Below are 26,269 nucleotides of genomic sequence, written 5' to 3' on the forward strand. Positions count from 1 at the left end.
GAGAAAAGAAAAACATGCCAGAGTGAACACCACTTGGCTCTTGCTGTCTTTCTTACCTTCTTTCTGAAGGTTTCCTCAAGAGAAAGGAGGCTGGGCTGTATGGACAATTGGTCTGCCACAAAATTCTCAGTGGTACATGAGCCAAGGGTCAGAAGGGCACAGCTGGGGGCCTGCAGGCACCGACCTGAGCACAGTGGAACTTGCTCAGACTTACGTAGGAAAAGAGGAGTTTCCAAGAGGGAGATGACAGGAAAGCAAAGTTATTGTGTTCACAGAAGTGATTTTCCACTGCCTTTGCTGAGCAGAGTTTGTCTCATCTCATGACACATTTTGCCTCCAACAATTCCTAAATTCCTTATTAGATGTGTAAATATTTATCAATTTACGCAACCACAAACACTCACGTATCTCAGTAAATGATCTTGTAGGTGGCAAAACTGACAAACAAAAGGACTCCCACATTCTTAGACTAACAAAAAAATCCCAAGTGCTTCAGTGGCACAGAGAAGTCCCTGGCCTCCCTCTTGTAGCACTGAGTGGGGAAATTTTGCTTCTACTTTCCTGTCTTTCCAGGTAAGAATGAGAAACAGAAACTCAAAAGAAACATCACAGATTTTTAAATTCATTTGGACTGGAGAAACCAAAAGGCAATGCCAGATCTACAGGCAAAATGCCCTTCTGCACAGAACCTTTCGCTAAGCAAAAGCATGTTGCATGCTTTTGCAGAGCATGCTTTGCTCGGCATGCACCTGATGGGCCAGGTTCTGCTCTGGGCTGTGCTTCCCACCGCTCTGGATTCCCCAGAGGCTGTGCATGGAAAACCTGGGGCAGGTAGTGCCTGCCTTGCACGCGAGCAAAGCAGGCCATCTGATTCCCCTTAGAAACCTGGAAGACAAACAGAGGCTGACCCAAGAAACACTGCGCTGCTAACCACTTCACAGAAGCGGTCAGCCCAGTCGCCACAGGGCCACTGCTTCAGGAGACCATTTCCATTTCCATATGCTAGGTTAAGTTCCAAATAACAACAGGGCATGGTCAGTGAGGGAAGGACCGATGGGCTCACGGCAAGTTCTTGCTTTGGCGCATGGGATGTTTCAGATTTCAGTTTCAGAAATGCACAGATTGTGAAGGCACTCTTCATGGGCATATGTTTTACACTTCTATTGTATCTTGTTCGCATAGGAGAGAAAGTAATAAGTTCAAACACAAGCAGTCCTGAGGTGAGAGTACAACTATTGTTTCAGCTGTCAGGGCCCTGAAAACAACCGAAGCTATCAGAGCTTCTCAGCATCCTGATGAAAAGTCCATTTGCACCTGGGCAACCAGCTAACACTGCTGGGGCTCTCTGGGACAACACCACACACAGCAGCAAGGTATCTCCAGGCAGCCGGGGAACTGTTGCAACAGCAGGGATGTATCTGAATTGCCTCTTCCACAACACAAAGCCGAGGGACGCTGAGTGAAGGGAAATGAGAGGGAGAGGGAAGGAGAGAGGGAGAGGAACTTGCCCAGCATCTGGCCCACACGCCTGACTGACAGGAGCTGCATCACCTCAGCCACTGACTTCTGCTGCTGTTCGGGGACTGTGAAAACACGAGTGTCGGGAGGAGCCCGCAGCTCGCCGTGCACCCCGAACCCTGCCGCTCCACGGCCGCGACTGAGGGTACCAACGGCTCCGGCTGCCGGGGCAGGGCCGGGCAGGCTGCTCCTTCGCCGGGCGCCGCGTGCTCCGACCAGCACCCAGCACCCTCCAGCCCTGGGGTGTCCGGGGCACCTGCCCCGCCCTGAGCGCAGGGCAGAGCGGCGCCGAAGCGGGTCCCCGTGCAGCCGCGCGTTCCCCCTCAGCACCGCGGGCACCCCCCTCCCACCGGAGCTGGCGGCTGGGGCACCCCCGGCTGCCGGCCGGCGGGACAGCCCCGGGCCGTGCCCGGCGAGCCGAGAGCGGGGCCCTCCGCGACGGCTCCTTCCCCCGGCCCGGCCCGGCCGCCGAGCGGTTCCCGCCCGCCCGGCCCACCCGCGCCGCTCCCGCCGCCCGCTCGGCGCGGCCCCGGCCCCGCTCCTACCTCCAGGAGCTGCACGTAGCTGGCCGGGAACCAGCCTCGCAGCCCGTCCTCCTTCTGCCCTTCCCACCAGCCGCCGTCCGGCACCTGCAGCACCGTGATCAGCTCCCCCGCGGCGAACCGCAGCCCCTGCCGGTGCCGCTCCCCGGAGAAGGGGTACAGCGTCTGGCAGCGCGCGCCCGACATGCCGCCGGGGGAGACGCGGCCCCGCTCAGCCCCGCAGCCGCCCCGGCCTCGGCCGCCGCTCCGCGCCCGCCCGGGGCGCCGCGCTGCCCGCCCCGAGCCGCGCAGGGGCTGCGGGAGGGCCCGCGCTGGCCGCGCCCCTCGCCCGCCCCGCTCGCTCCGCTGTGAGGGCGCGGCGCGCGCCGACGGGCGGGAGCGGGGCAGCCCCGGCGCCGGGCGCCCACGGGCACCGCCGGAGCGGGGCGGGGCGGAGGCGGGACGGGGGGAGCGGAGAGGGAGGAGAGACCACCCGGGAGCGCGGCCCGCTCCGCGTGTCGTGCGGGACAGCGTGTGTGTGAGGGACAGAGAGAGACACAGCGTGTGCGCCTGCGACCCGGAGGGACACCGCGTGTGTGCCCGTGAGAGACGGGGGGGGGGGGGTGCGGGGGGTGGGGAGGTTGTGTGCGTGGGGAGGGGGGGGTGTGGGGGTGTGGGGAGGTTTGTGCGTGGGGAAGTGGGGGGGGAGGTGTGTATGTGTGGAGGTTTGTGTGGGGAGGGAGGGGGGTGTGTGTGAGGAGGGAGGGGTGTGTGGGTGTGGGGAGGGGGGGTGTGGGGAGTTGTGGCACCATGCGTGTGCCAGTGCAGGAGAAACACCTTGTGTGTGTGTCTGTGTGTGCGTGTGTGTGTGTGTCAGAGAGACGTGGTGTGTGACACCTGTGTGCTCAACACCCCTGTGTGTGTGTGACACCGCGCGTGGGGCACGGACACTGTGTGACCCCGCGTGTGCATTAGTGATACCCACACGTGTGTTCGTGAGACACCCGTGTGTATGAGAGTCACCGTGTCTGCGATGCCGAGACACCCGTGTGTGTCTGTGAAAGGCGCCACGTGAGGCACTTCGTGTGTCTGATGCGTGTGAGACACTGTGTGCCTGACACCCGTGTGTGTGGGCAACGTCTGTGCGAGACGGTGCGTGACACACCACGTGTGTCCGTAACACCCGTGTGCGTGCCCCAGCGTGTCTGAGACACCGCGTGTGCGCTTGGAGACGCCCGTGTCTGGGACATCTCTGTGTCTGAGACACCGTGTGCCTATTTGTGACACACACCCAAGCGTGCAAAATGCATTTTGCCTGAAAGACATGGTGTGACACACCCAAGCACTGATGAAGCATACGAGTGTGTGTGTGACACACCCCACATGCGTGTATCTCTGCAGCACTCCGCTGAGTGCACAGCTTGCTCTGCGTGTGTGACTGCAGCACGTGTGAATCGCACGTGTATGAGGTACCTCTGTGTGTGTGACACCCTGATCTGTGTGACACCTCTGTGTGTGCGAGAGACGCACCGTATGCGTGTGTGTGTGAGACCCTCATCTGTGTACATGCGTGTGAGACACCACCATGCGTGTACTTTGTTTATGAACACCCACTCTGTGTGCAGAACCTGCTCTGGGTGTGCATGCCTGAATCCCTCTGCAGCACATGCGTGACTCCTCTGTGTGTGTGTATGTTTGTGTGTGTAAGACACACCTGTCCTTGTGCACGCAGGTGTTTATGAACGCGTGTGTCTGTCCAGGTAGGCACACCTGACTCGCTGCATGTACGCAATATATACCTGCCTATAAGTGTGCGAGCACTGGTGTGGATGCGTGTGTACGAAGCCCAGGCATACACATAACACCTGGCTGACAACACCTGACCCACTCAGTGTGTGTGTGTGTGTGTGTGTGTGTGTGTGCGCGCGTGCGCGCACAGGTGTGTACTGAAAGGCAGGGCACACATACCTGGGTGACTCTGTACTGTCTTCTGAGCTGTTTATGGGATATGTGTGTGTGTGTGTGTGTACGAGACTCTCCCACAACTGTGTGTGAAAAACTGAGTCTTGTATGAAACTCAGCCTTGTGTGACGATGTATGTTGCCTGTGCAGGAGGCACCCATGTGCGTGCGTGACTCACCTGTGAGCGTGACTCACCAGGGTGCGTGTGAGCACGCGTGTTCGAGGCTGAGCTGTGTGTGTCACACCCAGGCGTTGTGCATACAGCTCCCTCCAAATGGCAGGGCTCACTCACGCAGGAGGCTGACCGGTGTGTGCGCTCCTGGGACAACCAGATGAGACCCAGCTGCGTGTGTGTCTCGACAGCAACAGGCACACCCTGCGTTTCTCTGCGGCTTGGGGAGTTCCTCCGCTCAGGGAGGTTTGAGCCATAGCGTGCACCGCTGTAAGCCACGGTGCATTCACGCGTGTTGCTCTGGAGAGCGTGAGATCTGTGGCAGTGTGTGCGATTCCCCCTGTGCGCATTACAAATCTATCTCCCTGTTCCGGTATGTCACTAACTCCACTGGGCTTGTGATTCCTCTTGCACGAGTCAGTTGTGTGTCCCACTCTGCTACATGAGAGCACCTGCATGTATGCTGCACATTCGGACACGCAGGCATTCATGTGGCTGCAATCTGTGTGATGCTTCTTGCCCGTTTGTAACTCCCTCAAGTGTGCACATGACCTACTAAAGCACGAGCAAGTCAGGCGTTCCAGCTGTCTGCGGCCCTCTGTGTGTATGCACAGCCATGTGCTTGTGCACCTCACTCCAGCAAGCAGGTGCTGATGTGGGTCCTGCGCTTCAAGGCATGTGCACCAACTTCTGTGCCAGTGGAAAGGACACGAGTGCTTCTGTGAGTCCCTCCAAGGTCTGCACAGCCTGTGGTGTTCTGCTGTGAGCTCAGTCCTTTTCACAGACCCCATCTGAACACTTACTCCTGTACAGCCTGTCCTGTTTCTAAGATTCAGATTCCTTTCTCTTGCATCATTTTTTTCATTTCTCCTTTTGATTTGTTCTTGATTTGCAGCTAGTAGTGAGGAGCAAGTTCAGAACAACTACCACCTTTTATGCCCATAATGTACCATCATGTGTGCACCTCATGGCCTGGGACTGCACAGGCTTTTTATTTATGTGACACTTTATTAGAGTATTTTTCTAGCTCTCTTTTCCTGGATTTTTACAAGTTTGCAATACCCTTTTCTTTACAGTAAGTAGTCAGGTAGCCTGACTGTAGCCTTTCCCCTGAACATTTCAGCAGGTGACTGTCAGTGTAGCTGTCCTTCAGACAGGCTGTGAGGCAATCTGAGCTGAGCTCTTCAGGGTTTTTTCTTAGGATTCTTTCAAGAACTTTGGGACTGCTTTCCACAGTTCTATTTTTGATTCTCTAAATTTGTGGTAAATTGCTTAAAATCATCCCCTTTTGGTAAGCATTTAAGCTGATAACTATTGATCTATGATCCATTATGTGTTATTATCACACCAGCTGTGCCTTGCTTGGCAAAAAGCAGCAGACCTGATGTCATGGCACGGATCCAGGTACATCCATCAGCAGTATTCTCGAACAATGCTGTTTATAGATGGCAAGAACTGAAATCTAACAAAAAGCCCCATATTTTTCTTCAGCGTATACAAACCCAGCTTTGCCTGTGTTGGAACACAGATCCAAATGGTTTAGAGCTTTCGTGTACAACAATGAATTTTAGTCTAAATTTTACTTTTCTTATGTTTAATGTTGCCAGCATACTTAAATATTTTTCTTCAGTTTATTCTCTGATATTTTTGTCCTCTACTATTTTTATACTTCTGACTTGTTCTGCTTTCTCTTTATCTCCCTTTCTGATATTTTTGCAGGCTTCTGTCCTTCTTTGTGTGAACTTTCTCTACAAGAAAGCTTCTAGCAGGGTTTTAGTCCTAGGGTTGTCCACTTCCTGAAGCAATTACAAACTTCAGCTTTTCAGCAGGCAAGCCCAAACGTAAACACTAACTTCATTCTTCTTTTGCATTTGCTTTCTAAACCTGTTACTACAACTTCACTTTGGCTTCTGTACAAATGTCCAGTCTGTAAACAGAAGGGCTCCATTCATGTCAGAGGATTCTTTTCAGTCACTGTAGGTACATGTCCCTTGAACAGGTCTTATAAGTAATCCTCATTTCATAGTGCAGACAATTACACGGTTGGTTTCTCTTGAGATGTGTCTGGTCCTTCTCTTCAACTTGCAAAATGGCTTTTCTTCTTGCATAGAGAGCAGCTCTTACCAAAGGTCTAGACATATGTTTGCTTCTGCATCATATATTGTCTTTATCGTGAAGGATGTTAAAGGGTGACGTGTTTACTGTCTATGAGGAAAATTATTCCTGAGCATAGAAAGCTTTTTTATCTAGCACAAGATGTCAGAGCCAGAGTTGTTAGACAGAAGCTGTAGAAACAACCCTGGAAACATGCAGATTTGCAGCTTCGGGGGTACCAAGCATTGGAATGAATTGGTCAGCTTTCGGTCTCAGCCTTGTTTTGCATCATTTGTTACAGCTCAGCTAAAGCATCTTGGCTGGATGCAGGTGTTCTCTGGCCAGGACCCAGCAAGTCAGGCTGAATGATCAAAACAATCCCTCTGCCTGTAAGATCTCTCTGAATTTATTTCCTGAGACATCACAACTGTCATACTCACTCTGTCATCTGTTATAGGAGGGTATTCCACTTAGCAATGAGAAACCAGTTCTAAAATTAGTGTCACATGAACATATTCTGTGTAAGGGTGAGATGAATCTCACCTTGAAAGGATCTTTTTCTCCCTGTCTGCTACCAAAGAGTCTAGGGTGAAGACCTCAGTTTTAGATATCTGACTTTTTAACAAACTTAGTGTCACTGAAATTCTGTCTGTGAATGAGAGAAAGCCAACTTCGTGTAACACTGCAGAGAGCCTCAGTCATGGTTATCCAGTCAGAGAGAATTTATTCCTTGATTTTCCAGACTGTACCTGGCGCTTAAAATGACACCACTAAAACAAGCCCTATACAGATGGGCAGATTCCCTGAAGAGGGACCTGAGAACATCTTGGGAATAACAGGAGAAAGTTCACATCTGACAGCTGTAGGAGCAGCATGGTCAATGTTTCCTTTGTTTAAAGCAACATCTGACAATCTGTCTAGGCCATGGAAAAGAGCTAAATTACTCCTGCTGTCTTCACTGAGAAGACCCTGCAGAGCTCAAAATGAGAAAGGGTTGGCATAGATGCATGGGAGAGTTTTTTAGTCATGATGGACTGGAGATTCACATGAATAATTGATTGGCCATACCTGTTTGCAAGATGCAGCAACACCAGGAGATCTCCTGAGCCCGAGAACCAGAAAAGAAAGAGACTAAAAAGAAACCACATGTAGCACTGTATCTTTAAATGACCTTTGAAGTCTAAATGACCAGCAGAAATTAGTTCTGTTGTTGGAGAGGAAATGTTCTGAGCCTGTACACAAAAGATACTTCCAGTTGTTAAAATGCTTAAAAGCTATATAACTTCTGAGGGAAGGGACCATTCTCAATGCTTTGAACAGCCAAGATGTAAGAGCAGATACAGGAGCTCAGAAAAAAAATTTCATCTAGTCTAGTTCTTTCCGACAGCAACTCAGAGAGAATGCATAGGGTGAAGCGAAAGAGCAGGACAACACATAGCAGTGCTTCCCTTGAGCACTCTCCCATCATCCACCAAACTGGAGTTTAGGGTTTTCCTAAGCCAGATATTCTTGAGTATCACGCTTGGAAATTTAGGCATCCAGCACCTCAGACGTTCCAAGGAGAGAACTCAGAGTTATGAGTCACGTTCATATGATCAAATATGTGATTAAAACACAATTAAAAAAATGCCCATAATGATACATAATGGCTTTACCTTTGATTTCTGTCTTTAGCAGTGTTCCTTGTGGCCCTACTGACCTTGGAACTTGCCTTGTACAATGTCAGTTCTGAAAATAAGACCAGACGTGCAGTGCCCTGCCTGGCTGGGACCAGTGTAAAACTTAATGATGTTCCAGGGCAGGTTTACTCATCTTTGTCGTAACAGTGCCCAGAGCTGATCTACTATTTTGGAGTCAGACATAAACAAACGTAGTTTCTGTCTATAAATGGACAGTGATATTACACGAACAAACAGCTTGTGGTGATTCACCTGAGACTAAACTGGATTTGCCTGCCAGAATAATTCACCTGGAGAGCTGACTGCTTCCATTCACCTCCTTTCTCGGAAGCAGGCTGAGAATAACAAACGGTTCCGATAACATCAGTCTAATTCCAGTCAACATATTTCCTATCGAGAGGCAGGGCAGGTCCCACCCTATTACATGGCAGGCACATACTTTGTCATATAAATGTGACTCATAACTCTGACTCTTCCCTTCAGAGTTAGGTGTCAACAGCAGCCAGTTGTCACAAAGCCCTTATTTGAAATGGTGATGTTGTGCTTTCTCTCCGGCAGTTGGGTGTTCATGTCTCCTGGGGCTCTGGAAAGCCTCAGTCACAACAGTGTGCTCCAATCAGCTGGCTACAGAATTTCAGGCGAGAGCTTCCCTCAGTCCATCTTGCTGCTACTCCTCTTGGTTCAAACCAAACATGCAGGGCATATCCAGGGCATTTCATGGTGGTCAGGATGCTCACAAAGAAGAGGACAGGCCTGACTCTAGACCACCTCAGTGTTTCCTAAGCATTTCTATTCATTAGAGCAGATACTGTAGCCTTGTCCTCTCTTCTTCCAGCTCCATGAACAGTAGGTCACACAATTTTATTTATTGAATGTTTAACTATTTCATGCTAAATGGAAAAGTCATTGACAGGAAGAAAGGCATTATCTATAAATCATATAGTTTTGGTATCAGTAACAAGCAAACTGCGGCCATTTGGGTCTCAACTTCTAAGTGTTATACAGTAACATAAGACAAATAGTTCTGGATCAGACCACATGCCTGACTGGTTTGTATCCTGTTTCCAGCAATATCTTATAGCAGAAATCTAAAGAAAAGGACAGGTGCAGAGAGATATTTCTGCAGAACATCCTCTTAATTTCCAGCAAATGATAGCTCAGGTCTTCCCCAGTTAGAGGTGGTATCTTGTATTTAATAGCTCATTTCCATTATTTAGGGCAGTTATTTTTTGAGCCCATGCAAACTTGTGGCACCCATAAAATTCTGTAGCAAGGGTTTCCAGCGCAGGCACAATATTTTGGAACCTGTCCCTTGCCTGTTTCATGTGAGGTCGTGCTGGCCCACAGTCATAGGCACAACCCGCCCACAGTGACCTTTATACTGCTGTAGTTGCACTGATGCCCAAACCTGAGCCACTGAACTGAAAGTTACTTGCATGCAGAGATGTGGGCATGAACCTACATGAATCACCTACTTTAAGGATCTTAAGGGACTTGTCCAAGATCAGATGGAGAGGCACTGGAAAAGCACAAGCATGTTCCAAGAGGACTCTGATGAAAGGACCTAAACCTTCCTTCAAACCCCCTTCTCTCTGGCTTAGTATCAGTCTTAACGATGTGATCTGGACTTGCCAGATCATCTACAACAGCTTGCTGGGTCCCAGAGCATCTGATCTTTTCTTTTGATCCCAAGGAGATCTGGGCTTCTGGCCAGCTAAGAAGAGCAATCCAGCTAGGCAGTCCTCCAGCCTAACTCTCTCTGGGTGTGCTAGTTTGGACATTGATATTCCACTGACACTAAGCTTCCCTCTTCAGCATGAATTGCTCATTACTTGAATTCCATCAGGGATTTCTTATGTCACGAAAGAGCAGAGATTCTGCCTGAACACACTGAGCAGGACTGACTGCTTTTTGTGGATAAAGTTGTTGATCTGTGTATGTATGTGTGCCTGTATCTGCAGGACATAGATGTCTCAGTGTTTTCCTCTCAATGGTGCCTCTGTTCTGCAACCATCTGTGTATAAAGCTGCTATTCTCTCGTGAACAATGACTCATACAGGAAAGTCTCTAAGAATTAGGCAAGAACTATGTTCATCCTGAGTAGTATTGAAGATGAGGATTCAAGTCTTCGAAACTCAGCATTATTTTTCCCTTGACAGCTTTAATCTTTAAAATCTGCTGTTGCTGACACATGTTTACAAACAACAGGTTGGCAGTAAACTGTCTCTGCAAACGAGTGCTGCAAGTCCACCACTTGCTTCTGACAAAGACCCAGCACAGCACTGCTCGCTGCGGCAAACCTTTTCCTCACTCCATTTCCCAGTGAGGATGCTCCCTGTGACTCTTCCACCTCCCGCGTTCTTCTCAGCCCCGACAGGTGACTCTCTCCAGCCTTTTCCCTTATATTTCTAGGCTACTCTGCATCATTGCCAACCACAGTGAGTGAGGGGGAAAAAGTAAGTTCACTGTTCCTGGCACCCTGCAAGCTACACCTGGACCTGCCCAAACGTCTGGGAAGTTGGCCGTAGGGACTATCTGGGGCAGCGATCCATACTGGTATCAAAAAATCGCTATGACCTTCACCTATCTAACAAGGTTTGGGTACTCAGGAAACAGCTGAAAGAAAGGAAATACCCAGAAGATTTTATCAGAAAGTCTCCTGTGGCCAGAATGAGAGCAGAAAGAAGAGCTTCTGAAAATCAGGTGAGCTCCTGTGGCTAGCGGGTAAGGTTCTGCTTTGTGGCACCTTGTCCAACACTGTGGAAAGAAAAGGTTACAGGGTTCTCATGTTCTCCACCACCCCAGGGAGGTAACAGTTTCTGGGAATGCAGATTAAGACAATCAAGAAAGTTAAAAAAAAAATGGTGACAGATCTTAATAATGTAATAGTAAGAAAACTCCAGATATGTAGATCATACCCAACAAATATGCACACAATAAATCCAATTTTTCAATTGGATTAGAATTTTAATTAGAAATTTTGTTATCAGTTTTTAAAATTTCTCCTGGATGTTAGGTGGTAAGAAACGGTCAGAGGTGATAATACATGAAAGGAAACATGCTCCTGTGAGTGTGAATGAAGCTGGGCACCTGGAGTTGGACCAAATGTTAAAATCAGCAGATAAAATCAGAATCACAGAGCAGTTGAAGTTGGAAGGGAACGCTGGAGGTGATGTGGTCCAAACCCCCTGCACAAGCAGGGTCATGTTCAGACAGCTTTTGAATATCTCCAAGGACTGAGATTACAAATCTATGATCTAAAAATATCATAGGAAAAAGAGGTTGGCACTTTATCCCTGGAATCATCACTTTGAGGACTCACAGACTGAAGGGGGTGATTTCATGGCTCACTTGGATGGTGCCTGAGACAGAGGCCTCGTTCCCATGCTATCCCTTCCCAACCACCACCCTTCCTGCTAGCTGCATGGTCCTGACCTTCCTGTGGCTGGTACCAGTTCTGTGTTCCTCAGCCTTTTCAGTGAATTGATCAGTCTTCAAACAGCAGAATGCATCTTTCCTCCTGCTGGGTTAGTGACTTCAGCTGCATCAGTGAAAAATGTAGATTGGAAGGTATATGTGAGGTCTTTAGTCCAATCTCCTACTCAAAGCAGGGCTAACTTCAAAGCTAGATGAAGTTGCTCAGACCCTTGTCCACATGTATCCTGGAAATCTCCGAGGATGGAAATTCCACAGCCTCTCTAGGCAGCACGTGCTCTGGCTGACCGATACTAGGGACTTTTGTTGGGTCCTCTCCAGTATGTCAACATCTCCCATATAATGGAGGGGGGGTTCCCAAAACTGAACACTGTATTGCAGATGCAGCCTCAGCAGTTCCAGGCAGAGAGGAATAACCACATCCCTGCTCCATCTGCCAGCTACTTACTGGCTACTTACTAGTGCAATCTCATGACAAGTTAGCATTATTACTGCAAGGGAGCACTGCTGACACAGGTCCAACTTGTTCTCCACCGGAATCCCAAGGCCTTTTCTGCAGAGCTGCACCCTAGCAGTCAATCCGCAGTCTGCACTGATACATGGAGTTGTTTTGTCCAAGGTTGAAAATGTAAAGAGGATTTATTATTTCATAGAATTAAAATAAATGTATTAGGGGAATTAGACCAACTATCATGTGATTAAAAAAGGTCAAACCCTGAGTTCTCTTGTTCTTAGTCTGGCTGCTAATATAAATAAGGAGCAATGGTGGCACATGGAAGCCTAGTTTCATACCTGAGAAATCTCAGTTTTCTGTAAAAAAGTTTTTAGAGCTGTACAAGGTCTGATGTCAGTCACAGACATAAGCAAAGGGGCTGTAATTCTCAGCACAATTTATCCTTTTCCTAGCAAAAGGCCCTGCGGGCTTGAAAGAGAATCTCGTAGGCCACTGGAATGAATCCCACTTCCATCCATTCCCCCAGGACCTCAAAGGAAGAGCAGGCACCATGCCTAGAAGGGATGAGCTTTGTGTGTGCATGGTGTGTTTTTAAATCAGCGTTTTAATACTCCTTCTGACTTCACAGATAGGCAAACTGGTAAGAGTTATTCTTAGTATAGATTGAGGTATGACACAGCTTCAGCTCTCTTAATAAGCTTATTTGTTACTGTTCTAAAAGAATCTGTCCTTTTTTATTTCTGAAGTATACCTCATGCTACCTCTGGTTCAACTAAATGAAAAATAGTATATTTCTTTTCTTAAAGAAATAAATAAAGTTTATTTTGAAAACCTAGCAGTTACCCTGTTTCAATTTCCTTCCAGCTTTCTGGGCTTTTCTGGGTGATATTTTTTTTTTTTTGTGCCCTCAGTCCCTCTCCTATTTTCTGGAAACTGTTTGCTTCTCTTCAGCGTGCTAATACTCACCTGCACACCTTAGAAATTGAGTGGCAAGAACTAAGTAGAGAGATACAGAAATACAAAAATCTCTGAGCTGAGTCTAGAGTTGCCCACTGGAACTTCTTGGCACAGAGCTGCCTTCAAGTTCTTGCCAATCTCTGGAGGCTCAGGGCCGCTCTCCTGTCTTCTCAGTCTCTTTGTGGAGATGCTTAGCTGAACAGTGAGCAATGTTGGAGGAGCAGATGACATGGATGTTTGCTGTCAATTTCACATTTATAGCTAAGCAAAAGGCGTGGCCTGTTTTGTTTTTCATCAGCCTAAGAGCAATTCAAGCCTTTGGCCTGAGCATTGTCCAAACCACCAGTCTGGACAGTGCTCTCTGCCCCTGTGCGGAGGTGGCAAGTCGTGTAGATTTGAACTGAGTCTTTAAACTTCACTTTTTCTCTTCTGCCGCTCTCCCAGAGCTGTCTTGAACAAGCAAGGTGACACGTTCTGTGGTTACAAAAGGAAGGCAGTGATGCTAATGTATGGCTTAAACACCTAACAGGCTGCTTTACTGAAATACTCCTGCAGAAAGACAGATGAGCACACCAGATGATCCTTCCTACTGCTGGCCAGCACGCCAAGAAAAAGCCAGTGCTGGCCCATGGCTAACGCACATGCATCTGATCTTTCCCTCTACCTTCCTGCTATACTGGGATAACCAAAGGAGTCAGGGGGCTCTATAGGTCTCGTGACAACTACAAAGCACATCTAGAAGCTTCTGGGAGTGCAAAGAAACTTTTAGACAAAGGGTTTTCTTTCAGCTTTATAAATATGTTTGCAGCCATCATCACATCAAAGAAAAAACAGCCTGAAAAACCGCTCCTGCAGAACAAAACTCCCATGTGGGAGCTGTGTCTCATTCTTTCCATTTTTCTTCCTTTATGTACAAATAAGAATGTGGAGAACAGGTTTGTACTTAACAAAAGGATAAACCCTCCTAATCTACTCATTTGTCTGCTAGCATTGTGCTTATCACAGCACTGTTTGTTGGCTGGGGCAGACGTGGTCCTAATGTGCACAGCTGTGCAATGAAAACCATATCACGTCATGTGAGAGCGTGGGCAGGACCTGCCAGTTTGGGGGGGCTGGACCCGATGACAGTTCAGGTCAGACTGCTGTGTTTGTGACTGGCCTTCCACATCCCTCTCTGACAACCGAAAACTCTGTGCTAAAGAACGTGCAAGCTAGAGCCAATGGTAGCAGGTAGCCATGGAGCAAGGGAAAAGAAACAGTAAGGTGATTTTTGTCAGCTGGACAGGCAGATATGGCAGAGCACTGTCTGATGGGGCATTAGCAGACAAAACATCAGAGAGCCATGAGTGGCACAAAGGACTCTGAGTGTGACCAGGAGGATGACCAGTCAGGAGGCACACGGCTTACAGCCAGCAGTGATGACAGGGTGTAAAACACAGGAGAAGGCTGATGGAAACCCAAACGGAACACACCATGCGAGAACAAGATGGACACACAAGAGGAGAAAGGAACGACATGGAAGGACGGAGCATCAAGGGGAGGTGAGCAGCAGGCTGCTGAGCACGGAGCGTAAACGGGAGGCGGCAGGAGCCTTGGCAGGGGTGACCAGCGGACGCGTGGTGATGGCACTCGTGCCTGAAGACAAAAAGGCGACCGAGGAGAACAGTCAGAGCCACCGGCTGTCACCTGGACACGACCGCCTGGCAAAGCCCAGCTCCTACAGACAGCAAACATCCAGGCATTTTCAAATGAAAAATCTGCAGCTGTTAACGTGCTCCAGAACACTTTCGCTACCCAGAAACGCTCCCCTTCTTTTCGCGGTGACGAGCAGCTCTGCAAAGACCTGAGCAGGGCAACGCAGCCAGCGCCTCCCCTCCCGCCGCACCGAGACCCCCCCCCACCAGGGAAGGCTCCGAGGCACCGGCACTCCGAGCCGTGCTTGGGGGCAGGAGCCCGAGCCCGGCGTCTCAGAGGAGAAACCACAGGACTCGGCCGCGACCCCGCTCAGGAGAAACGCTGCTGGCCCGGGCCGGCGGCCCTGCACTCCGGGGCCCGGGCCAACCCCCGCCACCGCCCCCGCGCCCCGAGTCCCGCCCGCCCCGGCAGCGCCCCCTGCCGCCGCGCGCGGGCGCAGACACGGCTCACGCGGGCGGGGCTCCGGCACGCCGGTGGCGGCCCCGCCCCGAGCGCGGCCTGGGAGGAGCCTGCGCCGGGGAGGGGGGGCTCCGAGGGGCGGCCCCGCGCCGCGGGCTGAGGGGCTCAGCGGCTTCAAGCTCCTCCCCAGGTGGAGCGGAGCCCCTCCACGCGTACGCTGCGTGGAGCAGATGCGCCTTCCCCCGCGCTGCATGCAGTGGATGCTCTCCTTTTCCCTCCCTTCCGCGAGCAACACATCCCACAGCACGCACGCACACAGCGCGTAGGGTGCTGACCCCCACCCGTTCCCTCGGCTCATGGCAGACCCCCCCACGGATGCCCTGTCTGGAGGAGACACTCTCCTCGTCACCGCAGAGTTATGCCATGGACTACCAAGGCAGAAGAACGGAGCGCTTCTCAGGTATTCCTGCAGCCTCACGGAGAGATCTTTTCTGTATTTTTCCTATTTAGCTGTTAGCTTCTCTCAAGCCCGACAGCTGAATCCACAGAAAACAACTGCAGCGTGTGTTCCCATCGCCCTGGGAACCTTGTTCCCTGGCTAGGACATAACCTGCGCTTTGGGAACTGCTGGCGTACCCGGTACAACCATTCACAGATGCTCACTCAATCTTATAACAAATTAATAGTCCTTACAGTCACCACAGCATCACCCAGGTTTATTTTTATTTTTCACAGCTTGTGTTTAGGTTTGGCTAAGTATGACGAGGTCAAAGATCAGTTACATGCACAGCTAGTTAGTGGAAGCAATTAAGGAGTATCTCTGTTGGATGCGCAGAATTCTATATTGTAAGGGAGCCTGCTGCATCTCTGGTCAGGGACCTCATTCCTCTGATTTCTAAATATAAAAAAAAGGAAGGTAATGTAGAGGTTATTGGGGCAATTGAATTATTTGTGGGGTTGCTTCAGGTCTGTGGCTATTGCAAATATTCTGCCGTATTACCGGGAAAGAATCAGCATCTCCCAATTCTGCTGAAAGACCTGTAGATCGTATCTGGTCTGTCTCTTGGGGGGCACCGAAAGGACTTTCAAAACCAACTGGTTTTGAATAAGTGCCAGTTTCTGGCCTTCCTTTATGAGGACACTCCAGTGCAAGTGTGGGAGGAATACAGCTGTGCCTGCCAGGAGTTTGGGCAGAGATCTTTGTGGCACTTGCTGCATAGGAAGGGTCCTTCTCTGCAGCCCTCCTACTCACCTGTCCTCCAATATCACGACTTTTGGCTCGCAACTTGTTAACCTGAGATTCAGCAATATCGGCTCGTTCTTCAGCCTCTTCCAGCTCGTGCTGGGTCTTGCGGCATCGTGAGAGATTAGTGTTTGCCTGCTCTTCCTGCAATTCATGCAGTGCCATCAGTGACACGGACACAAACTGACATTGCCCTGTTGCCATTAACTGAACACCCTATGGCTGTGCCACAGTAACATCACCCACTACAGTTAGTCCCACAGCTGCATCCCTGCATTGCCAGCGCTCTGTGCATTTCTGTTTAGTACTGTCAACAACACGAGCTCTCAGCTGGGAACAGAACAATTAGATCTGCTCGGTTCCAGCTGGGAGAATTGGCTAGTGTGGCTCCAAAATCACCACAGCTCCAGGATGATTACAGTTGTGCTTGCCCTGTTGTGAGCCATAAGTCTTTACAAAGTAAGGAATATTCAAAGGCAGTGGCCATAGCTGCCCTATCAAACTGAGCATTCAATTATTCTAATGAACTTGGGAGCCCAGACCTTTTGTAAATCTCCACCCAGTGGTTACAAAAAGTTAAAAAGAGTTCTGCACTCACAGCTTCCTCAGCCTGTTTCTTGTATGCTTTCACTTTTAACTGCAGCTTGTCCACCAGGTCCTGGAGCCGGAGAATATTTTTCTTATCCTCTTCAGACTGTGGAAAGTGAAAATCAAGTCAGCCTCGGAAGATGGACAGAGGTGATGCACGTAGGAAGATACGTCAGAGGGCAGAGGATTTGAGATACCTGGTAAGTGAGCTCCTTCACCCTTCGTTCATACTTGCGAGCACCTTTCAGTGTCTCTGTTCCTCGTTTCTGCTCAGCATTAAGCTCGTTTTCTAACTCATTAATCTGAAACACAATATCACAGTGAAGGCAGCAAGCTGCCAAGAGTGGCTGCTGATCCTGGGAACCAGGGTTCTGTGGACTAAGGCTGCAGAGAAAGTGGCAGTGCAGGGCAGCTTCCTGCTGCTGCTTCTTGGGGCTAGATTAGCTAAAAACTGCTCACCGTACTGTATTAGCAGTGACATAGTGTGTGATTCCGTAGTTCTTTATATAAGGAACTTAGGTGTGCATACCTGGGACATTTATAACCAAAATTAGGCTTAAATCTGTCAGAGAAGAGGCAATTGAAACAGGGAAGGGAGGATTCTGTCAATGTTCACCAGGTAAATGGGGAAAATCTGTTTCATTTGTAATCTTCAAGTCCAGCTCACCTCATGAACAGTCCTTAACAGCCTCCTATAGCTCTGTGCCTCTTCTGCAGTGTTCATAAGCCAAACCTGGACACCAATGTTTTTGTTTCTGTGTGGATATTTCATTTCAAAGCCAAGAGCACCTAATCCCCAGCCAGTTGTGCTGTATTTTGGAACAGGAACAGTTGAAGAGCACAGCAAGTGGCTCAGGCAAGTGGTCCATCTAGCCCAGTGCTCTGCTTCTGGGAGTGGCAGCAGCATATACTATTTAGGGACAACATGGAAACCTGGCTGCTATCTACTCCCTTCACACTTGTCCAGGTTCTGCAGCCATCAGATTAGAGGTGTCAGGTGGCATATGTGTGCTTGTTCCCCTAAGTGTGTCTATAAACCTGCTGATTTCTAATCCCTTTATGGACCTTCTACCAGCTGCCTCTACAGCCTCTCATGGCCGCAGGTTCCAGAATGTCACTGCCCCCTCTGTACTTTCTTTTAAACTGATCTCAAGGTGAAGATGTCCTGGTCTGCAGCATGTGTCCTTACTTCTCGTATTGTGTGTTTTGATGAATAACCATTCAGATTACATCTTGGCCACTGCTGTCAAGATTCTGTAAACTCTGACCACATCCCCCCTCAGCCATCTCCTCTCCAAACGGAAGAGTTCTAGCCTTGTTTGCCTCTCCTCATAATGCTCCACCCACTCAGCTGCCATTCCTTGGGTGCTTTTGTAACTCTCAGGTCCTGCTTGAGTTGCAGAGACCACAACTGCATGTGGTACCTTTAATATAGCGACAAGTGATGCACTTTGTCCTGTTCTCAGTGCTTTTCTTAATGAAGCCCAGAATTTTTGCTCTTTTGGGTTTTTGCTTCTACTGCGCATTGAGAAACAGTTTCTGAGGCCTGTCATGAGTGAGACTGAGATCTCCTGGCTGAGCTGTAATTGCCAGTTCCAAGTTTATCCCCAAGTAAGTATGTTTTAAATTATTTTTCCCTAGATAAGTTACCATATATATCTACCCTGATATTCGTCTGCCACCATTTTGCCCCAAATTTTTATGAAGTCATTCTCTAGTTCCTCACCCACAGTGCAACATATGACTATTCAGTGTAACTGTCATCAAACCTGCTGGAGATACCTGGGGTTGTCCCTGTTGTAACCTTCCCAAGAGATTCCAGAAATCAAAGGCCCAGTCAGGAACTTGACCTTAGCCTACCCTAGTCTTCACCATACCCTCGCCTCTAGTTTCTGGAGTTGCTTCTTTCCACCCTTCAGTGCCAGCTGTTCGGCTTCATCCAGACGGTGCTGCAGGTCCTTCACCGTCTGGTCCAGGTTCTTCTTCATCCTCTCCAGGTGGGCGCTGGTGTCCTGCTCCTTCTTCAGCTCTTCTGCCATCATGGCTGCCTGGTTGTAGTGCACAGTTATGTTATGAATATGCTTCCCCAACCCTAGCAGATCTGTACACCCCCTGGGAGCAATGGCCAGCTTCATGTTGGTGTATGGCTCTCTACATTCTCAGTCAATGACAGTGGCTGTGCCAAGGGTCTGTCATGTAAAGCGAATCACTGTTTCCTGGTATCTATATTTCTAAAACTACTCTGCCTTGGAGAATGGGTAGGGTTGATGACAAGAAAAAAATTATTAAGACATGCAAATGACCAAAGTTTCGTTTTTTTAAGAGTCAGTGGAAATTAGGGACATCTTGAAATATTGCTAGCACTCTGCACCTCTGGGTTCCCAAAGGATTTTGAATATCTGGCCATTTGGTGCCTAAATTTGCCGAAGAGTCAGACTCCTAAGCAGTTTTTGCCAGTGAAATGACCCCAGGTATCTTGAACTGCAATGAAAAGCTTTTGCCTGTGGAGATCTTCAGAGCCCGGGATGGACAGCTGTCACCAGTGTGATGGGGCAGAGGGGAGCCTGCAGCACTGCCATGGGCAGCAGCCAGAACTAGGCACTGCACTTCAGGCCGAGGTGCACCATGACTCAATGCAAAAGTGTAACCATTTTCTGTTTCATTTTCATATACCTTTCCTAGATAGTCCTAAGATTTGTTTCTTCTGATGCTATGGAACTGTGGCCTTGTTTAAATGAAACATTTCTATTCTCTCCTTTTATTTCTTACATGTCTAGCATTTGTATAGAAGGATGTATGATCTTCGTCTTAATTTCTGCTTTTCTGTGCTGTGTCTAAACAGGACTTGGTTCAGACTACTCTTCTGCTATTATAATTTTGCCACCATCTGTTCTATCCTGTATATTACATTTACCCTGGAAGCAAATGTGAATGTGGGTACGGGGAAGGAGAGGCAGGATGCCTTTTCGATACAGATTTCTAGCAGCATGAGTAGAGGGCCTAGACTGAAGGGGTCTTCTGTGGCAAGCGGTAGGGCAGAGACTGTGTGAGGCCCATGTGGGAGGGATTGTGTGTCACCAATATTTTCTGTTCCTGTGTTGAAGAATTGGTTCTTCTCGACCTGATTGCTGCTTTTCTAAAGCGTATGAGTGACTGCAGTAGTATGAAATGGAAAAGACGCAAGGGAGAGGACTCACATCTGTGATCGCTTTCTTTGCTTTCTCCTCTGCGTTTCTGGCTTCCTGAATGCTGTCTTCAACTTGGTTCTGTAAATGAATAATGTCCACTTCCAGTCTCTTCTTGGTGTTGAGGAGGCTTGTGTTCTGTTGGGACAGTCGAAAGACAGGTCATTCCCACCCCATTTCATGCCACTCCCACAGGGCTATGGTAAAGGAGATACCAAATACCTGTGAGTGGAGAAGCTGCACTCGCTCAGTGGCATCTGTCAGTTCCTGCTCAGCAGCTTTCCGGGCTCGCTCTGTCTGCTCCATAACAGCTCTCATCTCCTCCATTTCTGTTGTCATCAGATTGTTCCTACGCTCCACCATAGCAAGCTGCTGCTTCAGGTCATCGTTCTCTCTCAAAGTGTCATCCGAATGGAGCTGGGAATCCTTTGAAAGTGAAAGCACTGTGAGACTCAGAGGCAAGCAGGGTGAGTGGCAAAGACCTGTAGGACAGCAGCCCTTGTGGTCCCTACCTTGAGTTGCCCTTGCACGGCTTTGAGGTGCTTCTGCGTCTCTGCTACCTGACAGTTGGCGTGGCTCAGCTGTATTTCCATGTCATTCAGATCTCCCTCCATCTTCTTTTTCAGCCTCAAAGCATCATTTCTGCTTCTGATCTCAGTGTCCAGCATGGTCTGCATAGACTCCAGTGCCCTCTGGTGATTCCTCTTCAGCTGTTGAATTTCCTCATCTTTCTCTGCACTCCTTCTATCGACATCTGACTTCACCTGGTTCAGCTCCAGCTGAACACGTAAGATTTTTCCCTCTTCATGTTCTAAAGAGCCCTGGCAGAGTTGAAATAATATCATTTGTCTCTGTAGTGTCTGTTATTGGGAAACGTCCATGCAGAATTTTGACACTTTGCAGACAGTAACACAGATACATTTGCCTTACTGCGGAGTTTTGGAAAAGGCCAGCACTGAAAAAGCTGACTTCTATTCCCGTACACAGGAGTCATTATACCTGAGCTGGATATTAATCAGTAATTTAGGAACAAGACTGCTTAAGAAAATGCCTCCATTATCATAAGGTCTGGGAACTGAGGGCTGTGTTGACACTGCAGAGATAACAAAACATGTAAAAACATAAAACAGCACACCCAAGCCTCACACTCAAAAGAAGCTTGCCTTCTGTTGCATCTCCATGCAGAATTCTGCTTAGGGGCTCTGCACTTAGTCCCACCCCAGTGACTGCGTGAGCATGTTCCCCGTCCAAACAGCCTCTTCCCTCTGAGACTCCTATCATCTAACTTCAGACGTCTAGGAGTTAGAAGCCTGAGGCTGGGTCTTTACAACCAGTGGACAGAAATAAGCATATCCAGAGAATAAAACAGTTGATGTAGCATTGGCATCCTTTTTAAGAACAGACCCTCCAGAGATGCCTATTTCTTCTTTTTGATTCTAGAATGAGCCTATGGTGACTAATTCAGGAATAGAATGATGACATTTAGATGCATAATTAGAGCAGATGGATTTGCATGGCCACTATAACTCTTGTTCCTACTGCCTGCCCATCTAGTGAAATCTAAAGATTAGAGATGTGTCAATTGTTTTTTGCTTCTTTTTCTACCTAAGGAGAGTTACAGAGAAAATATGGTGAGGGTTTTCTTGGTGGCGGACAGCAAAAAGACAAAAGGCCACAGTCAGAAGTTTATATAGGGGAAATCCTGACTACATGTAAGGATAAAAATGTTTTCCCATGAGAATGATGCCATACAGGAAAAGGTTGTCCAGCCATACTATGAAATCTTCATCCTTGGAAGTTATAAAGAACAATTAGACAAGACTTTGAACAACCTAATGTAACTTTGAACTTAGCCCTGCTTTGAGCAGGAGGTTGAATTAAAGACCTCCAGAGATCCTTGCCAACCTAAGTTAATTCTGTGTCTCTGTGTTTGAGCTATGCCCTAGATATACCATGGGCAGCTCCATGAAATGCTATCAAGGGCATATTGTGGAGAATCAGCTATAGTCGTATTGAAGTAATAAAAGCTTTTCTAGGAGACAGTCAGGGCAGATAGGGAAGAAAAGGCAGAACTCAGACAAGAGGGAACTGAAGGAGCTACAACCTGGCATGGATTGGGAAAAAAGAAAGATTTAAAGTTATGAAGAGCTGAGGCATGGACAAAGACAGCAAGGAAGAATGAGAGACCATGGAACTGTGGGACCTGGTATGCAGCCTGTGCCAGCAAAAGCACATCAGCATACCAGTGGCACCTCCAGGATTCAGCTGATCCCCAGCAACATCTCCATGTTCGTCAGAATCCATGTCCTGCGAACTGACTCCCCTTTGAATGTATTACTCACTCCCACTCATTGAAAGTGGAGGAACTGAAGAAATATAATCTCAATTCTCTTCAACATTCAGCTTTCTTTGAACAGGAGGTGACATCAATAAGGTTTTAAAGTATGGATTAGATATGCTCTGGAAAGATCCTAGATTAATTTGACTAGAAAAAAAAATTGTCAGAGTTTTGAAACACAAATGACCTTTCTTTAGCCTTTCATAAGAGCAAATTCAAACAGGTGGTGCAAAATGAGCTCAGTTTTAGTCTGGGATTGAGGTTTTTTTGTGCATGATAGCACAGCAAGGAATGCTACATTGGTATGGGAGAGGAGGCATCCCTATGCTCTTTGATCTGCTTGTGCTCTCATAATGGACCTTTGTGGAGGTGTCAGGATAAATAGGAATATATAATCTCCAAATTTTCTCCGTTCGTAATATCTCTAAAAAAATAAGCCCCCTTATGGAGGACACTTGCCTCTGCTTCTTCTAATGCTGCTTGAAGGTCACACTTTTCTTGCTCAATTTGCTTCTTTGCTTTCTCCAGACCACGATTAGCTTTTCCAGACTCAGTAATCTGTTCAACCAGATCAGAAATTTCCTCTGCAACACAGAAAATACACACTCAACTCATTTTAATGTTGTCAATGGCACCTGCAATTGCTGTTTGACAGTGGGAGTGATGGGAGAGATGATGTAGTGTGATGCAGCAGTGAGGAGAAATAATAGGTCTTGTCTTGTGTGCAATCTTTATTTCTGATTACCTGCTATTTCCAGTTCAGTGTGCAATTTGAAAAAGAGAGAGACCAGCTGGAATGAGCTCAGATAAAAATGTCAGGTTCCTCTGGATAGTGAAATTACATCTCCAGAGACAGTCCTGTTTGATTGCTCTCTTTATCCTCAGATACTCTCTAGGGATCATTCAGCTCACAAAAAGGAACTGAGTTGTGTTTCCTTTGTAGAGTTAGTTTGCTTATTAAATGCCAGTCCATTGTGCCACAGCTGCATGGTCCTCCAATAGCTGAGAGATAGACACCAGCCCTCCGGACTTTTTTCTGATGGCAGTGACTGAAGTAATCTGAAACAAATGAGTATCTGGTTTCATCATAACTTCTGTCCATTCAGTTAATTTTGTCGCTGTGCATGAATGGGATTATGATGGTGAAGGAGGGGGAATACCATGAGGAAGCAGGATGCTGTAATGAGCTGTAGGCCTGTGCTTACAGGTGACTGTGATCATCTGAACAGGGAAGAAAGTTGCCTAACCTGAACTTGGTGGGGAAAACCATAAGGAACAAAACCCTGGGAAGAGGCAGAGCTCTGGCAGCCCAGAAACATGGAAGAATCTTAGAACTCATGACAGATCCTGATGGAGCTGATTTGGATCATGGTGGATCTGCTAGAGATCTGAACTTACGCTGGAGGTTGTTGTTCTCCCGTCTGACAGTCTCAGCCTGATCAAGCATTTCTTCATAGGAATTCTTCATCCGGAAGATCTCAGTGCTAAGGGTGCGAGATTCCTTCTGAGCAGCTTCCAGCTCAGCTTGACTCTCCTGGTACTTCTGCTTCCATTCAGCCAGGACCTGGAGTGACAGGAGCTATCAGAGCGAAAGAATGACCCAATCTGCAACAATCCTGTCTCTGCACGTTTATGGGACAAGAACCTTAGATGCATGGCGTGTCTTGCAGTCTTTTGCTTCGGACTGTTCTCTGCCTGTGGCAATCAATTCACTGTGATACATACACTGGCTGTTTTGTTGGAAGCTACTTAAATTCAGCCAGCACTAGTGCATACCCCAAGCTCTCAGACAGGGGTTTGGTTTGACACCAGCCTGGACACAATGTGGTTAGGCTGAATGAGGCTGCATGAAGCCTTTTATTATTGCAGGAGCCAGTGGTCTTGCACTCAGCCCACCAAGAAAGATCATGTTCTATGGATTGTCTCCTGAGTTTGATACCACAGCCCTGCAGGGCATCTTTTTTAGCACATTCACACAAGGCTGGGCCAAGGCACAGGGCTGTGCAACATCACTTATGCAAACAGTGTTGATTCTTTTAAATGTTATTAAAGGCAGTGAAGGCTGGAACTGTGTAAAGGCGTCTGAGGCTCTGCCTAACCCAAATAACAAGTCTGGCAGACTAGCACCAGAAAGAAGTCAGGGCTTTTAACTTGCAGGTGAATACTTGCTCAGTCTGGTTGATCAAAGGCTAGATATGGATCCTCCTAATCTCCCTTGCAAAGAGTTCATGCATTTCAAAACTGTCAGAAAGCTACTTTATTGTTTGCTGTGATCATCTGGGGCTACTCACACTGTGACATTATCATTACTATATGTCCCGTTATGTGCTCCTTACCATAGCTTTGCTTTGGATAAAAGGTAATTTATCTTACTGTGAGTGCAGAACTTTCATAATTTCAGAATTTGGCCTGGCCTATCAAATTCCTAATGATGTTCAGATCAGGCAGTCTCTTTGAATAAACCTTGTCAAAATTCTTCTGCTTTTTATCAAACGCTGCACAGGCTGCGTTCGACCTCTCCACGTCAATCATGAGGTCATCCACTTCCCCCTGCAGCCTCTGTTTTGTCTTCTCCAGTGAAGCACACTTGGAGTTGACAGCTTCAATCTGCTCCTCTGACTCCTGCAGGCGCTGAGCAAGCTTCTTTCTGCAGGATGAGACAATCAATGCTGAGAGAAGGAAAATTCTGCTGTTCTCAGAAAATGGGCAGGAAGGGAGTTTGGCATGGGAGAGATGGACAGAGAGAGCAACATAGAAATCTGTGATGGTGTGAACAGAGAGCATCTATAGGAGCCTGGCACGACACAGCACACTGGAGTGGTGCTCAGGCTGGGAGAATACTTACTCACAGGGTGGACTATGCCAATGTGGAGAGGAACCACAAACACACTTTCAATATTGGTAGTGTAAAGAATGTGATTTTTTAACTGCTATGATTAACTCCATAGTTAATGCACTGCAACTCTCCTTTCTGTAGACTCTCCCAAGCCTCTACTGCTTCTCCTCCTTTAAACCTCTACTCACTCCTCTTTTCACTTCTAACACATTACAGAGCACACTGCTTTGCATATTCCCACTACAAGCATATTCTGGTTTCCTCCAGTTCCTTCTCATCTTTACACTTAAATATCCTGCTACTTGCTCCAGACCATCCCTCCACATACTTGGCCTCCTCCAGCTCCTCCGTGCGCTGAATAGCATCTGTCTCGTATTTGGTTCTCCACTGGGCCACTTCGCTGTTGGCCTTGGACAGGGCGCGCTGCAGCTCCCCCTTGGCTTCCTGCTCCTCCTCATATTGTTCCCGGAGCAAGTCACAGTCATGGCGAGCAGACTGCAAGGCGTGGGCCAGGGCATTCTTGGCCTGGGTAGTTAAAGTTGTATGAATTATCAAAACATTAACAATCTGTGACTGGATTCTTTTACTGTATTTTGATAAATACTCCACATCTCACTGCCCATGTGCAACAGTTGCTAGAGTAGCAGAAGCAGCAAAGTGATTAACAGCAGGGACTCTGTTTCAAACTTGATGTTCTTAAACAAGATCAGGTGCTTATCCATCTTGTCTGGGATACTGCCTGAAACACATCTGCACAAAGTGCTTCAGGCAAAGACACAAGAAATCCAGCAACAGATAAGGTGGGAATTAGCTCTCAAGATGTTTCCCCATAAGCTTTTCAAGTAGAATTTGGTGTTTATCTGAAGGTGGAAGAAACTTTAAACTGTGTTGTCATATCTAACCCTGGGTACATCTGCACTCCTTCTCTCTGTCTTATTTTGACTGCTGCTGTATTTTTTGCCTCAGGAATTTCCTGTAGCAGTAAGGTATGCACACAGAGCTATTTCCATTCACTTTCCTCATAATTTTGAACTTCAGAAAGTGTGATAAGAAGGGCTTAAACTGTCTTCCTTATTTCATTTCTGATGTCTCTTCTCTGTGTTATACTCCAAGGCAAAGTTCAAAAGTTTCACTGTTCTGATGTCTCCACTTTTCTCTGAGGAGAAATACTGTTTATTGTTTTAGGTCATTGA

The 26,269-nt window shown here is 47.9% G+C and overlaps 2 protein-coding genes across 3 annotated transcripts in view; both read right to left on the reverse strand.

Annotated features, from left to right (window-relative positions):
• GAS7 (growth arrest specific 7) overlaps window positions 1–2,299 on the reverse strand; it is a 106,219-nt gene extending 103,920 nt beyond the window's left edge. For both annotated transcript variants that reach the window (XM_075441127.1, XM_075441125.1), the window contains exon 1: window positions 2,064–2,299. In XM_075441127.1, coding sequence (XP_075297242.1) covers window positions 2,064–2,246 — 183 coding nt within the window. In that variant the 5' untranslated portion in view covers window positions 2,247–2,299. The remainder of the gene's footprint in view (window positions 1–2,063) is intronic.
• Window positions 2,300–15,766: 13,467 nt separating this feature from the next.
• LOC104330341 (myosin-4-like) overlaps window positions 15,767–26,269 on the reverse strand; it is a 34,212-nt gene continuing 23,709 nt past the window's right edge. The window contains exons 29-40 of the mRNA XM_075440712.1: window positions 25,405–25,601; window positions 24,704–24,887; window positions 23,639–23,804; window positions 22,700–22,824; window positions 20,415–20,723; window positions 20,125–20,328; window positions 19,915–20,040; window positions 18,595–18,765; window positions 16,915–17,019; window positions 16,728–16,823; window positions 16,139–16,273; window positions 15,767–15,781 (exon numbers count right to left, since the gene is read on the reverse strand). Coding sequence (XP_075296827.1) covers window positions 15,767–15,781; window positions 16,139–16,273; window positions 16,728–16,823; window positions 16,915–17,019; window positions 18,595–18,765; window positions 19,915–20,040; window positions 20,125–20,328; window positions 20,415–20,723; window positions 22,700–22,824; window positions 23,639–23,804; window positions 24,704–24,887; window positions 25,405–25,601 — 1,833 coding nt within the window. The remainder of the gene's footprint in view (window positions 15,782–16,138; window positions 16,274–16,727; window positions 16,824–16,914; window positions 17,020–18,594; window positions 18,766–19,914; window positions 20,041–20,124; window positions 20,329–20,414; window positions 20,724–22,699; window positions 22,825–23,638; window positions 23,805–24,703; window positions 24,888–25,404; window positions 25,602–26,269) is intronic.

Source organism: Opisthocomus hoazin, chromosome 21 (assembly GCF_030867145.1).
Source record: "Opisthocomus hoazin isolate bOpiHoa1 chromosome 21, bOpiHoa1.hap1, whole genome shotgun sequence".
Taxonomy (NCBI): Eukaryota; Metazoa; Chordata; class Aves; order Opisthocomiformes; family Opisthocomidae; genus Opisthocomus; species Opisthocomus hoazin.